At 40.7% G+C, this 15,068-nt stretch overlaps 2 protein-coding genes across 7 annotated transcripts in view; both read right to left on the bottom strand.

The window, feature by feature from the left end:
- Positions 1 to 2,407, bottom strand: part of LOC127413691 (uncharacterized) — a 47,624-nt gene extending 45,217 nt beyond the window's left edge. For all 4 annotated transcript variants that reach the window (XM_051651018.1, XM_051651020.1, XM_051651022.1 and 1 more), the window contains exon 1: positions 1,542 to 2,407. In XM_051651018.1, coding sequence (XP_051506978.1) covers positions 1,542 to 2,159 — 618 coding nt within the window. In that variant the 5' untranslated portion in view covers positions 2,160 to 2,407. The remainder of the gene's footprint in view (positions 1 to 1,541) is intronic.
- A 9,514-nt stretch (positions 2,408 to 11,921) lies between these two features.
- Positions 11,922 to 15,068, bottom strand: part of LOC127413690 (cullin-9-like) — a 100,807-nt gene continuing 97,660 nt past the window's right edge. For all 3 annotated transcript variants that reach the window (XM_051651016.1, XM_051651017.1, XM_051651015.1), the window contains one exon: positions 11,922 to 13,194. In XM_051651016.1, the coding sequence (XP_051506976.1) occupies positions 12,975 to 13,194 (220 nt within the window). In that variant the 3' untranslated portion in view covers positions 11,922 to 12,974. The remainder of the gene's footprint in view (positions 13,195 to 15,068) is intronic.

Here is a 15,068-nt window from a genome sequence, read left to right as displayed (position 1 = left end):
ATGTAAATAAGAAAAAAATATATACATTTCACTTAAGCTTAATACTTTTTTTTTTTTTTTTTTTTTACTTAAAATAATAATAATTTAGTGGGTTAGAGCAGTGGCTCTCAACCTTTCTGACTCCAAGGCCCCCCATTGTGGGAGAAAATATTCAAAGGCCCCTCATGTAGGCTGTCGGATCTTTACATATATTATAAGATATATCTATTTTAAGATCTTTCCTCTAATACTTCTACTATAATGATGGCAAAACTTGCCCCAAGAGATTAAAAAGATTCATCATAAATTTTGTGATTCCAGAAATATCTAGAACTGTATATTCTTCATAAAAAGCAAGATGCTGAAGGGAGTTGTTACATTTTTTGCATTTTCAGTAAGTTGAATTATAATAATTATATAAAGATTATAATAATCTACCTTATTTAAAATAATTTTAAGAGATCTTGAAGCCCCCCTGGAAGTGTGTTGAGGCCCCCTAGTGGGTCCCGACCTCCTGGTTGAGAACCAGTGGGTTAGAGTACTCCACTACAAACTTACTTGAAGACGGTCATTCACAATTTGTAGTATATTACTACTTTTAAAGGAATATTCCAGGTTTAACACAAGTTAAGCTCACCCGACAAAATGTGAATGTTGATTACCACAAATATTTTTTTTGACTTGTCCCTCCTTTTCTTTGAAAAAACAAAAAGCAGCAGCAGAAATCGAGGTTACAGTGAGGCACTTGCAGAGGAAGTGAATGGGGCACATTTATGGAGGGTTTAAAGGCAGAAATATGAAGCTTATAATTTTATAAAAGCACTTCCATTAATTATTCTGTTAAAACCTGTGTATAAATTGTTTAAATTGTCATTTTTACAGTTATTTTAGTGTTTGTTGACATTACATCGTCATGGCAATGAAGTTGTAAAATTGGCAATAACTTTACACAGAAAAGGTTCGTAAGTGATTTTATCACACTAAAATCAAGTTTACACACATACTGTTTAAGATTTGTGGCTGTACTTTTGAAAAAGTAAGTATTTTAACATTCAAAAATTTACCCCATTCACTTCCATTTTAAAAGCCTCACTGTAATCCAGATTTTTGCCTTTTTTAAAGAAAAGAAGGGGCAAGTCAAAATAAATTTTTGTGGTAATCAATATTATGTCACAAATGCTGTCTACTGAGCTGAACTTGTATTGAACCCGGAATATTCCTTTAAGTAATTTACACAACACTGGGTATGGGACAGTGATTAACAAGGAAAGTTAAAAATGGCACTTCACGTCCAAAAGGTTACATAACTTCATGAATGTTTTAATGGCTTTGCAATGTAAACAACGTATGTAAATAAAAACATTATGATGGCACCATTCACATCCCTGCAACACTCATTTTTTATACAATATCTACCCCACAAAGGGATCTTCCATGGCCTGTAAAAGGTTGAAGACCCCATGATCTAAATATTTATGTTGACGTGATTGACCCAATAACTAACTAGACAGCTCACTAACCACAAATCTCTCAGATGATAAATGAGGTCGTCAAAAACTTACATGTACATCCATTGGTTGCATAAAATGTGGGTCTCTTGGACCAAACCGCTCCATCGGGGCGAATCCAGGATTCATCATGGGGAAAGCTGGTCGATCATCAAACTCTGGTGGGCGGAAGCGCGGTCCGCACTTAAAGCGCGGATCAACATCAAGCAGCGGCGGGCGTACATTCATAAACCGTCTGTCATCGGCCATGTTGTCCATCATCATCATCATCCTCGAGGGCTGCGGTCCGAAGTTGTGTGGGGGCCTAGGAAACCTTTGACCCGGCAGACCCATCGGGCGACCGGGAGTAGGCAATAGAGCGCGAACCCCGCCGTGAGGAGGATGAGGCCTGGGCCAGCGCACTTTTGGCGGCGCAGGAGCGGGTGCTGCAGGACGCACCACACACTGAGGTCCAGGCCCCGGAGGTTTGCCATTTTGGTTTCCTTTTGCACGTTTTTTACGATGTTTCCTCATCGGGCGACCGGGAGCAGGAGCGCGAACCCCTCCTTGAGGAAGAATAGGCCTGGGCAGCGCAGGAGCGGGTGCTGCAGGACGCACCCCCTGCTGAGGACCAGGTCCTGGAGGTTGGCCATTTTGGTTTCCTTTTGCACGTTTTTTACGATGTTTCCCCATTTTACTCAAGTGCGGCAACTGGTCAGTGACATACGACAGCCACCAGATGATCGGTGACCAACCAGAAATAACCGCCTCACTACCACGTCAGTTCGATTTTGCGTGTTTTTAACCAATCAGATTGTTCCTCAACGCAAATCCTAAAGTTGTTTTTATCGCATTCGAACCGAGTTCGTAAAACTAACGTTCATAACCCACGCTTCACTGTACGAACTCCCTTCACCGCGAGCACAAGCAGAGAAACAAACGCAAATGGCCAGCGGATGTGGCGTATTAGTTTCAAAATAAGAGTTCATCATGTATCTTTTGAAAAGATTGCACCAGAGATCTTTTATAAGTGGATCCTCCGCTTTTTGACCATAGGTGAGAGCGTAATGGTCACTAGTTGTCAACTAGCGTGTCACGACAGTAAGTCACCGTTTGCGGATACCATACAATTGAACGGGGAGAGCCGTACACTGACATCTACTTGTCGCACAATTGTCCATGTCTTCTTTTATTAAACGGCATTTTTATCGTTGTAAACTCAACACATAGTTCATTCCAAATAGATTTTTTTGTTTTGTTTTTTTTGTGTAAAACATGTTGAAGATTAGCGGACAAGCAGGCAATTCATAAGATGACCAGCTGTTTTCTCACAAAAAGATTTTTTTTTCATCACACTGAAGCATCTCCTCCATAGACATCCATTAAAAAACGACCTCTGGTATTCTCGCTAGTGTTCCACCCAAAGTATGTCTGTGGGACCGCCGCGTTATGCTTTTTGTTGCTAACCTTGTATGCTACTTGGTAGAAGGCTTCTGATTACACATATATTTTATCTGTCTATTTTTATTTATTTTTGTCTAAGAAAAATAATTTATGTATAGCTTTGACTGGTGAAGACATTTGTTATTATAGAAAATACAACTATTTACCACGCATTTTAAACTTTATAATTTTGACAAATTACAAATGTAGAATATCTGAATGTATTTTGTTTTAAAATTTATCTCTTTAATACAGTCACTTAAATTAATAATGAAAATAATATGTCCATTGTCAAATATAATGAATCTGTATTTGTGTGTTTTATTTTATTTTTAGTCACCCTTTTGTTTTGTTTACATTCTTGCTCAAGATCTTCAATGGTAACTCAACCTGGGAAAATAACTAAAGTCCCTTAATAATATCTCTGGTAATAACAGAGTTCAGGGCCATTCATGCAGTTTGTGTTTTTGTGTTCCGTCTATGTAGTAAAGCAGAAACTGTTTGGTCCCAAGACAAAGCACTTGTATTAAAATGAGTGGGAGAAATTAGAATACCCAATATGACGGATGTAGAAAATGAAGTCCTGCTTTACAGGTAAAAGAGCCAATCACATTTCAGATACAGACATTGCTTGTCAGTCAACTCGAGAACGCGCATGTGTATTAGCTGAACCAGCCTGAAAAACAGCAATTTTTAGCGTGACCTGAGCTGAAGAAACACACTTTACGATACCAGTGTTGTCAGATTTTACTTCTGATTTGAAATATGTTCTTTGATCATAATCTTGACTAGCTGTTTTGGAGATATCAGTCTTTCCCCATTCAAGTAGATAGGAGCTGCACTTGTTTACACCAAAAAATAGCTGCTGTAGGTCCACAATGCAAGTGAATGGGTGCCAAAATTTTGAAGCTCCAAAATCCACATAAAGGGAGAATAAAAGTACTCCATATGTCTCCAGTGTTTAAATCCATGTGTTCAGACATGTTATGATAGGTATGGGTGAGAAACCGAACAATATTTAAGTAAAAAAATATTATCATAAATTCTCCCTGCCCATTAGAGGGCGATATGCATGAAGAATGTGAATCACCAAAAAGAAAGGAGAAAGTGAAGGAAAAAGGACTTAAATATTGATCTGTTTCTCACCCACACCTATCATATTGTTTCTGAAGATAGAATATAACCACTGGAGTCATCCAGAGTACTTTTATGTTGCCCTTATGTGGATTTTGGAGCTTCAAATTTTTGTCTTACGTCTTGCCCTGAATAGCCAAAACTCCACCTTACGTGACAAAATAGTATTATAACTTTATTTCAATAGGGTCAATTCTCTGAGGCCATCAGATGACATTCGGCGCTTCAGCTCTGCCTCTGCACTTTTAATATTCCAACTCCATGAGTTCCCGTGGTTTGGATTTTTTGATGAATGAGGCATACTGTATGATCCGACCCCTAAGAACCACCTTAAGAGCCTCCCAAGCCACACCCACAGAGGATACTGAGGTCCAGTTGGTCTCCATATAAACACTGATTTCAGCCTTTAGCATTTGTTGGAATTCAGGATTTTGAAAAGGGATACATTAAAGCATCAACTACATGATTTCCTTTTCTTCATATGTGGCATCACCTCTAAACTCACCAGGGCGTGATCGGAGACTAAAATGTTTCCAATTGATCAATCAAAAACAGACGAAATGAGGGACTTAGATATAAAAAAAAATAATAATAATCTATTCTAGAATAAATCTTATGGACTGATGAAAAAAAAAATGTATAGTCCCTACCAGATGCGTTCAAAAGTCACCAAATATCTGTAAGACCAAGATTTTTACACATCCTGTGAAGTGTCAGTGTTGCTCTAGGGGGATTACACACTTTTGCTTCACTATGATCAAGGACTGAGTCCATCAAAAGATTAAAGTCTCCTCCCAATATTATATCATGAGGGGTGCCAGTGGCTTGCAACATCCCTTCAGGATCTATAAAAAAGCCCTGATCATCAGTGTTAGGTGCGTAAATATTAGCCAAAATCAACCTTTGCCCTTGAATTTCAGCTAAAAAAATAATTACTCTTCCTAATTTATCTTTAGTCTGTTTGAGACATTTGAATTGTAGATGTTTACTAATCAATGTAATGACTCCCCTGCTCTTACTTAAGCCAGCACTAAAGAAAACATGTCCACCCCATATCTTCCCAAATTTTTCAGCTTCCTGCAGAGAAAGATGCGTTTCTTGAAGAAACACTATATCATATTTCTTACGTTTAAGAAAAGAAATAACCTTCCTTCTTTTTATGGGGTGCCCCAACCCATTCACATTCCACATGGAGAGAGACAACTTATTCATATTAACATTTGACCTTTTGACATATTAGAAAAAATAGATTGTGTCAAAAACAAGATTATAAAACCACATTCCAATATTAGAGCAACAAACAAACCCTGAACTTCCCCCAGAAAAAAAAAAGAAAAGAAAAAAGTGCGCATTAACCCCGCGCACGATGGTGTCCATCCCTCTAAACCAGGGGTTGGGAACCTTTTTTCACTAAGGAGCCAATTTTAAACTTTTTGGTTGATGCATTTTTTCCGAAAGAGCCATACCACAAAAGAATAATTTACTATTTTCAAAAACAAAGTTTTCCAATAAAATAAAATTTTTATATTGCCCATAGACTACTCAAAAACAAACAAATATGCAAAAATTAATAGGTAACATGTTGCAATATGGAATTGAGTACACGTATTTGTGCAGGTCTCCATAAAATTACTTCATTTTACAATTGTTCATGAAAAATTTTACTTCCCTTTTGGGCTGGACGATATGTAAAAAATATTTTAATGATAATTGCATTTAAAATATTGCAATATCCGATTATATGGTCAACCACCAAGGTCGGTGAATATTTTTGCTTTATTGATTTTGCTTTAAAAATTAAATTAATTTATTTAAACATGAAAAACTTAAAAGACATTTCTAAATTCAAATTGCACTTTAAACTAAAAACAAAACAATTAAAATAACAACGTGATTAAAAAAATCTTATATATAACCACCTCCCCAAATCCAAACATTTACCGCCTCCAACGGACCCATTTGCCATCATGCAAGTATCTGTATGCAACAACAGGTGAAAAATTACTAACAGCATACAAATTAAGAACTAAAGACAATTATAAATGTAAAGATAATAATAATCATAATAAATAAGCCTAATAAATTCCCTTGTGTTCCCAAAATAATGCTGCCAAATGTGTGTTCTTATCAAATTTGTGTTTGTATTGCATTTTGGTAATGCAGTTAATGCTGCCTAAAGAAAAGAAAATAGAACTCAATTTTAGGTTCATGGTGAACGTGTCTTGTGTTACTTTATGATTTAATCACTTTTGTCTTTGTTTCTTTAATACAAAGATATATATTACTGAACCTGCAGAGTTGTGTTCACAATGTGTAAGAGCGAACTGCTCCGTGGAAATAAAGCGAACTAAACTCACAGCACCTCACAAGATGATCCGAGATAATTTGCAGCATTCTCATAGACAATATTGTTCTTCCAAACAGTTTTCAGTCGAATGAAACAGAGAAAAAGGAGTGATAACACTTTACATGCGGTTGTTCCACAAGACAGGGTCCCGTTGCAAGCCTCTGAACAAACAGCAAATCAGACACGAGCAATGACATCTTTTCTTTTGTCTGTTCTTAAAAATATAATAAAGTGTGTTTGTTCAAGCACGTGTCTTTATGTCTAACATCATGTGTCACTCCGAGACATGTTACATGTCACCCGCTTGTTGGGTAGATGAGCAGAATTACTCGCGCATGAAAAACGTGTATTTGAACGAGGAGCTCGCGAACTGGATTGAGCCTCATCGCATTTGGAGTGTGGCTGGTGCTATTTCACACCCTGGGGCCTGGGCGCACATAAATAATGAACTTTCATAAAATCGCTCATAGAAAATGCTCTTAACAGCTAAGATCAATAGTTATTGGGAAACGAGGCCCAGAACTCTACGAATGTGCGTATCTAGGAGAAATACTTTCATTGCACTCGTGAACAGTGGAGCTCACTGCACACACATATCAAATCAGACACGCATGGGCTGCTTTTCTTTCATCTGTTCTTCAAAATATAATCACGTTTTGTCAAACGCGCACCGTTTGTGTCTAATTCCTTGTAATATATCACTCTGAGAAGTCTTACAGGTTGCCTACCACAGTGGCTGGTACATCAGCGAAATTACCCACCACTGCCCACTGTTCATTTCAAACCTTGTTCACCAGGAGTAGGCTGTACGACAAATTCGGAAGAAAGGAAATCAAAACAGTGCCACTGACTTCATGCTTTGCAATCGCACCCACACTTTCTGTTTGAAAATTATCTCTAGAAAGTTTTAAACGATCATGTGTTGGTGAATGGTGAGACACCCTGCGAGCCACTTGATTTTTAACAAAGAGCCACTTGTGGCTCGTGAGCCATAGGTTCCCGACCCCTGCTCTAAACTCAAACAGTCCATGTACGCCTACGAGAGCCCCCACGACAACTTTGCCATCGGATTGCTCGAGTCCTGTGTTTTTATACATATTTTGTGAGACAGAATTACACAACAGAAAATAATAAAATAAACAAACAAACTCCAGCCAATATGAGGCATAAGCACAAAGAACACGTAGAATCATCCATATAACTGTTCCAAAGGTGTGTTCCTCCACAAAACAAACTCCAGCCGCTAGCGGAACCAGCAAAAAAAAAAAAAAAAAAAGTGAAGTCCCGTTTCCTCGGCCCGTTCGGCCATTACATGAGTGGAACAGATGCCCTAATCACTCTAATGATTTTCAAGAAATGTTCCACAAAACAAACTCCATCCAATAGGAGGCATAAGCACAAAAAACGTGCAGATACATCCACAAACTGCCCTAAGAAGTGTTATTCCACAAAACAAACTCCAGCCGCCAGGTAGAACCACACAAAAAGAAACAAAGAAGGCACCCAGTTTCCTCGGACGATCAAGTGAATGTTCAGTGAGTCAGGTCCACTCGGCTGTATCAAGAACATCACACTAACTCATTCCATTGACTTTATAAAGGACATCGCTTGCTGTGGGCATGTAAATATTTTGCGGCCATCCTTAGTATCTATTCTCAATTTGGCCGGGAACATCAGTGCAAAAGAGACCTTCCGCTGATGTAAGTGTTTCTTGCATTCCTTGAATCGATCACGTTTCTCTCTTGTCGAATTCACAAAGTCTGGGAACAAGAAAATGTTGTGGTTCTTCCAAGAAAGCCTTCCTTTACTCCTTGCCTTGCATAACACGAGATTTTTTTCGGATGATCTCAGAAATTTGGCCAGAATTGATCGGGCCTGTCTCCCTCAGCGGATCTCCGAGCCGGAACCCTGTGAGCTTGCTCGATTTCCAGCTTATGGCCTGTTATGTCGAGCAGACTCAGGAAGAGCACATCTAGGAATTTCACCATTGAACCCCAAGTTGCTCCCAATGGCAGGCTAGCGCCTTGCATGGCAGCTCTGCCGTCATTGGTGTGTGAGTGTGTGTGTGAATGGATGAATTAGTCACAGTGTAAAGCGCTGTGGAACCGCTAAGGTTAAAAAAGGCGCTATATAATTGCAGACCATTTACCATATCTCTATTTTTTTATTTTTTTATCATAAATTATCCCTGCCCATTAGGGGGCGATATGCATGAAGAATGTGAATCACCAAAAACGGGAGGAGAAAGTGAAAGTGAAGGAAAAAGGACTTAAATATTGATCTGTTTCTCACCCACACCTATCATATTGTTTCTGAAGATAGAATATAACCACTGGTGCCCCTGAGAGGCACTGGGGGAACTGGTGCCAACACTGTCATCAAACACTTTTTGTAAGAGTTGTGCAACACGAAACGTAGTTTTCGACTCCCCTGCCAAGTCCCCTTGGCTGGGGGGGGGGGGACTCTCTTCTTGAGGAAGGGGGTGGAACAGAGACTCCGCGAGTGCTGTTCACCCACTCCTTTTCCCGAACCAGAACACTGGTTAGGTCGCCTGCCTTTCCTTGTTCCCCTGAGGGTTATACGGGCGATGTTTGGCAGCCGCCGCAAAAGAAGCCTTACTTCCCGGCTGGTGTTGTTACGGCTGTGCCCCTGCCTGCACTGACTGCTGGGACAGGGGGTGCCTGGTCTGGGTCCTGAATCCAGATTGCCCACATCTAAAATGGGTTGGGAACACAGAACGTGACGGCTGCGGAGCTCAAGCAGTGAATTTTCAGGGAAGGCAAGTTTCAAAGCCTCCCAATCTTTCTTATTTGAACCGCACTACTGCCGCATCGCAGAAACCATAGCCCCGAAAAGGGCTTTCGGTTCCACTGGGGCATCCAGGAAGTCCCTCTTCTCTCTCTCAGACAAACCCGACAGTCCCAGCCAAAGAGCCCGTTCGCCCATGATGGCAAGACCCATGCCACAGCCGCAGATCTGGACAGCTCCTCTTGACGTGCGCAGGTTGAGATCCGCAACAACACAGATCTCCTCCCACAACACTGTGTCCGGCGCCCCGGCATCAATTTGCTGCCCCATCTCCTCCATCAGCTCAGCCTGATACGCTGAGGAGCGAGGTGGCATTAAGAGCCCTTACAGCTAACGCTGAAGATCGGTAGATCTTCTGATAAAAGGAGGCTGACAATCTCTCCATCTGTCCCAGCAATGAAGGGGGAGTGGACAAAAAGGCCGCCCAACGATCAGGGTGGAGGGGATTCGCCACCGATGCCTTGACCGGAGCGGGGCTGGACATCCCTAGATCATCCATACTGTGCACATCCAGCCTAGAGAAACCTTAACAGGCACTCTGTGAGAAAATGGCTTGTCTCAAATATGTTGCATCTCCGCAACGCACACTGGGACGGCAGGAATCAATTGTTTTACCGGGGCAGCACGAGACGGCAGATGTTTAGCATCATACAGGTCTCTCTCTGCACCCTGGCCCACCTACTGTGATGGCCAGTCGATGGAGAGTTTGGCTGCCGCCCATCTACACATTTCAACCAAGTCCAGCTCTCCCTGGACAGGAGAGGGGGATGCGCTCATCGCACTGCTCAGCCGAAAATGATCGGGGTGAATAGCATCATCCTCCTCACCATCATCCTCCAAAAGGCAATAATCATCGTAATCCTCTTCTTCCCTGTACCCGCCAAAGGGGCAGATTCAAAGAGGGGAGGCAGATCGGTAGAAACTTCATCCATTAAATTGCCCCAGCTGTGCTGTTCCTGCGGCTGGTGTGGGGGGTCTTTCTCCGCTGGCGGTGGAGAAAAACAGGAACCCCCATTATTCAACGCCGCGACCTGCACCCTCCTTTCTAAAACTCGCTGCACGAACCAGGAACAGTGCGGGCAACACTCAGGATTAGCAAGTGCAGCCTGTGCATATCTGACCCCGAGACAGGTGATACAGAGCGGGTGGGAATCCTTGGGCGAGATCATAGATCCACACGTGCACGGACAGGAGGGATCCTTCCCCTTGACTCTGCCACTTGGTGAGATCGCTGTCGCCATACAGAACTCTGAGCTCAAGAACACAGAATCAGTTCACCACAACTTGCCATTCGATTCTGTGTTAATCCCTGGAATGCTCCTTAATGTGATAAAACCAGCCGATCTGCCACACCACCACGACATGCAGGAGAGGGTAGGAGCTATAACCGATTTTAACTCTACCAAATAAATACGTAAACAAGTTTACAAGTTTTCACATTGGGGCTGTGAGTGTAAATTTCAACTTACAAATACAAATATTTATTGTAAAAGTTCTCAAATTCAAATCTACAAGCCCTCGAATTTTGCAACAGGTTTACCTTTATAATTGGCTCTTTTACCTGTATGGTGGGATTACAGGTAATACAAGTGCTCCGACTAGGGCTAAACAGTCTTTGGTACAGTCTTCTTTGGCCGTCTCACAGTTTTTTCAAAGTCTTGTGCCATGACCGCTGTGTTGTTATCCACAATATTCTCAGCGAGTCCACTGTATTTCGCTAGGTGGACGGAATTTTGGTTGGCTAGTGGAAGTGCGATTGGTTGGCGTTTTGTGTGTAGCCGGCTGCTTGCTCGAGTGTCATGCGGTTAGATTTTTGCTTTTTAAATGTTGTAAGATGTCTTATAAATTTCCTGGACAATGTGTGCAATTAATGGTTATCCTAATAATCAAGCAAAACTAAAGTATTACAGCAATGTTATGATCAGAAATCATTCACAAAGCACAGCGCTCCTGTCCCAGATGCTGCTTCTTCCATCGGCCACCTACAGAAGGATTGACTTGAAACATCTGTTTGAAAAAAGCTTGGAATAATTTGTTTGTGTGCTCTTTTCACTTAATTGGCAAGAAGTCAACAGGAGGGATTACTTATGTAATCCACCGTTATGGTCCGGCTATGATAGACGTCCAGAAACGGAGTGCAGTAAATTACATAAACGATAGCATTATTGTGCTAACAGGTGTGTGTGTAGATGTGCTGAAATTTCATTAGACATTTTGAGAGTTTGTTCATTTCTATTCAGCATTGGCCTTTGTGAATGCTTTGCATATTTTGAAATGGCATTATGACGGAGTATGAAAAGGAACTGTGTTTTTCCTGAACTGTTTTCATGCTGTGATGCTAAATGTTGTGGATCAATACTGTTAAGCATTTTTATTTTTTTATGGAATGGTATGCATAAAATGTTCCTAGTCCCTGAAAGATATTACTAAAATAAGAGCCCAGAAATATCTCAGCGGTCTTTGTGAAAGCACTGGACTGTGTAAACAGTACACATCTTGAAACTGAGTATTTTAAAGTTTAAAGATTGGCCCCATTCACTTCCATTGTAAGTACCTCACTGTAACCTCGATTTACAGTCAAAAGGGGCAAGTCAAAATTACTTTCTGAGGTAATCAATATTATGTCACAAATGCTGTCAATTGAGCTAAACTTGTATTAAACCTCGGAATATTCCTTTAAGCTTCTTAAAATGGCCAAAAAAAAAAGCACAAGTAAACTCCTCTCATTTTGAAGAAAAGCCTTTATTTTGCGAGCTGAAGTTGTGCAACTTCTTTAAGTTGAACAGAGAAAACATTTCAGATGATGAGACAGTATATGAATATATAGGTTCATCTCAACAATTCAAAATCGGACTTTGGAAGATATTTTATATCTCCATCTCTATACAAGTGAACAAACATGTCCAAAAAAGACTTAAATGTTCTTTTGAGGAAAGAAAGATGAACAAAGTGATTCAGGTATGTTTTGCTTGGCAAATAATATGACGAGCTACAACACTTAAATATTTATTGCCATTACATCTTAATGAGACAGGCTAAAATTCAAATTTTTAAGTTTTTAGTTTTATGGTGCCTGACACAACCAGCATCATCCTTGTCATGGACTGCTGTCTGAGAGACTAGTCATTTTTCATGCAGCCCTTAAACACAGATGCTGATGTTTTTCTCTTTTCAAAACCTTTGCAAATATTTCCCGTTTCAAATGCTTATCCAACAACTCAGAAATGTAGTACATGAAGGCATTTAAAGGAATTTAAAATGGAATATAGGCAAGTACTTTTGATATTTAAACTAGATAATATGCAATGCTGATGCTTTCTTTGACCAGATAAAAAAAAAAAAAAATCCTTTCCTGATGTTTACACACCCATTCTTTTTCAATTCTCAACCAAAAGAGTTATGCGTTAACAAAACTATGAACAGTCAGTTTCAAAAAAATATCACCTCTACAACTTTAACAATTAAGATCCTTCATTGAACTTAGTAAAGTACCCTCATCAGCCGTGAACAAAGTTACAATTTTTTTAAGATAAAGAAACTGCCTGTAACAACCCTAAATTAACAAAATATTTTTGGTGTAGCAACCAAATTAGGCTAAGATTCAAAGTAGAAGCTAAGTGTGAAGCACTAGCCACATTACAGAGAAACTTCCGGGATTCCCAGAACAAATGGTCACTTTTACTGCTATATCATTCTCATATGGGTGTGGTATTTGTAGCGTCTACTCCAATACACATAGACATCCTGTAAGCATCGTTAATCACTCTCATGGTAATTTAGTCCAAAGGGCGGAAGTCCCTCTCTAGGTTTTCAGATTCATCGTCATCAGAAAAGAAGTCGTCATCATCGATGTCTTCCTCGTCATAATCCTCGTGCCACTCAGGAACGTATTCATCATCATACTCGTCATCCTCCTCTGCTTCTTCACCAGCGTCTTCACCTGCATTGTTGTTGTTGTCAGAGTCTCCAGACTCAGAGGCCTCATCTGATTTGGGCCTGAAACCAAAAAAGAAACTAAAACTCAGCAATTTGTTTGCATCAACTTTCATAAATGTTCACAGAAGTCTATGTGCGGAATTTTTCATATGCTAAAATTATGGCCATTAACTTAACATGTTCATTTAGCATGATTATTTATAAAGAAAAAACAATTAATCATGGCGCCTGACCAGAATTTTCCAACAGTCTAATAAGTTCAGACAATTCTCCTCACCAAACCACACTTACAAAGAACAGGCAGCACAACTGCTAGATGAAGATGGTACTGCAGATGGCTGCCTCAGTGTGGAGCTCTCCAATTGTTTTGTTGTTTTTGTTTGTTTGTCCTGTGTTTAGTAATTTTTTTCCCAATCAGTTTTACCAGGGACAAACTGCTAAACATTCGGCAGCACATACCAGACAATCTTTCCGGTTTTGGACTATTCGGACGTTTTGATGGACATTTTAGTCAGAGGCGCAGCTGTGTTGTTCAAGCGCGCTATGAGACGCAAGCGAGGGAATCGAGCCGGCGTGCTGGTCAAGCTCCGTCAACACAACGTTCGAACAGTGCTGCAGAGTATTCATATAGCGAATCTCCACTTTCTCCCTAACAAAATGGATGAACTACATCTCCTCACCCATACAAACAAGGACTTTTCAAACTCTGCTGCTTTGTGCTTTACAGAAACCTGGCTGAGTGAAGCCATTCCGGACAGCACATTACATCTGCTGGGCTTTCAGCTGTTCAGAGCGGATCACATTGCGGAATTAACAGGAAAAACGAGAGGCGGTGGAACATGCTTTTACATCAATGAAAGTTGGTGTACAGATGTAACAACATTAAAGATGATGTGCTGTCCTAATTTGGAAGCCTTTCTATTCGCCGCGGGAGTTTTCCTCATTTATTCTGGTGAGTGTTTATATTCCTCCACACGTGTGCGTGAATGCAGCACTGCAACAGCTGGCTGATCAGATCATGGACACAGAACAACAATACCCGGCCGGACTCACTTATTCTCGGCGATTTTAACAGAGCCAGCCTCACCCATGTGAGACAGCACATTACATGCCCCACCAAAGACAGAAATATACTGGACCATTGCTACACAACATTAAAGGATGCAAATCGCTCTGTCCCTAGAGCAGTTTTGGGACTCTTTGATCACTGTCTGGTTCACCATCTTCCAACCTACAGGCAGAAACTAAAATCAGCTAAACCTGTAGTAAAGACTATAAAGGATGGCCGATAAAGCAGAGCTGGAACTACAAGCCTGCTTTGACTGCACTGATTGGAGTGTTTTTGAAGCTGCAGACACCAATCTGGATGAGCTCACAGATACTGTGACATCATATATCAGTTTCTGTGAGGATATGTGCATTCCTACTAGGACTTATTTAACGTTCAACAATGACAAACCATGGTTTACAGGAAAACTCAGACAGCTTCGTCATGCCAAAGACGATGCTTACAGAAGTGGGGATAAAATCTTGTATAATCAGGCCAAAACACACTAAGGAAATTAAAGTGGCTAAAAGAACCTATTCTGAGGAGCTGAAAAACAGGTTTTCAGCTAATGACCCAGCATCAGTGTGGAGAGGCCTGAAAGACATTACTAACTTCAAGACACCATCCCCCAACACTGTAGGGAGCCAACAACTAGCTGACGACTTGAATGTGTTTTACTGTAGATTTGAAAAGCCCAGTCTCACACCCCACACCCGCTCTGACCTTCACTTCACACAAACACCTCCTGCAACCACCCCCCACTACTCAACCTGCACTTAAGATCTGTGAAGAGGAGGTGTCCCGGGTCTTCCTGAAACAAAAGATAAGGAAAGCACAGGGCCCAGATGGTGTTTCACCCTCTTGTCTAAAATCCTGTGCTGACCAG

This window comes from Myxocyprinus asiaticus, chromosome 23, assembly GCF_019703515.2.
Source record: "Myxocyprinus asiaticus isolate MX2 ecotype Aquarium Trade chromosome 23, UBuf_Myxa_2, whole genome shotgun sequence".
In the NCBI taxonomy this organism is placed as follows: domain Eukaryota; kingdom Metazoa; phylum Chordata; class Actinopteri; order Cypriniformes; family Catostomidae; genus Myxocyprinus; species Myxocyprinus asiaticus.
The sequence above is the reverse complement of the archived record's forward strand: the minus strand, read 5'-3'. Positions and strand labels throughout refer to the sequence as shown.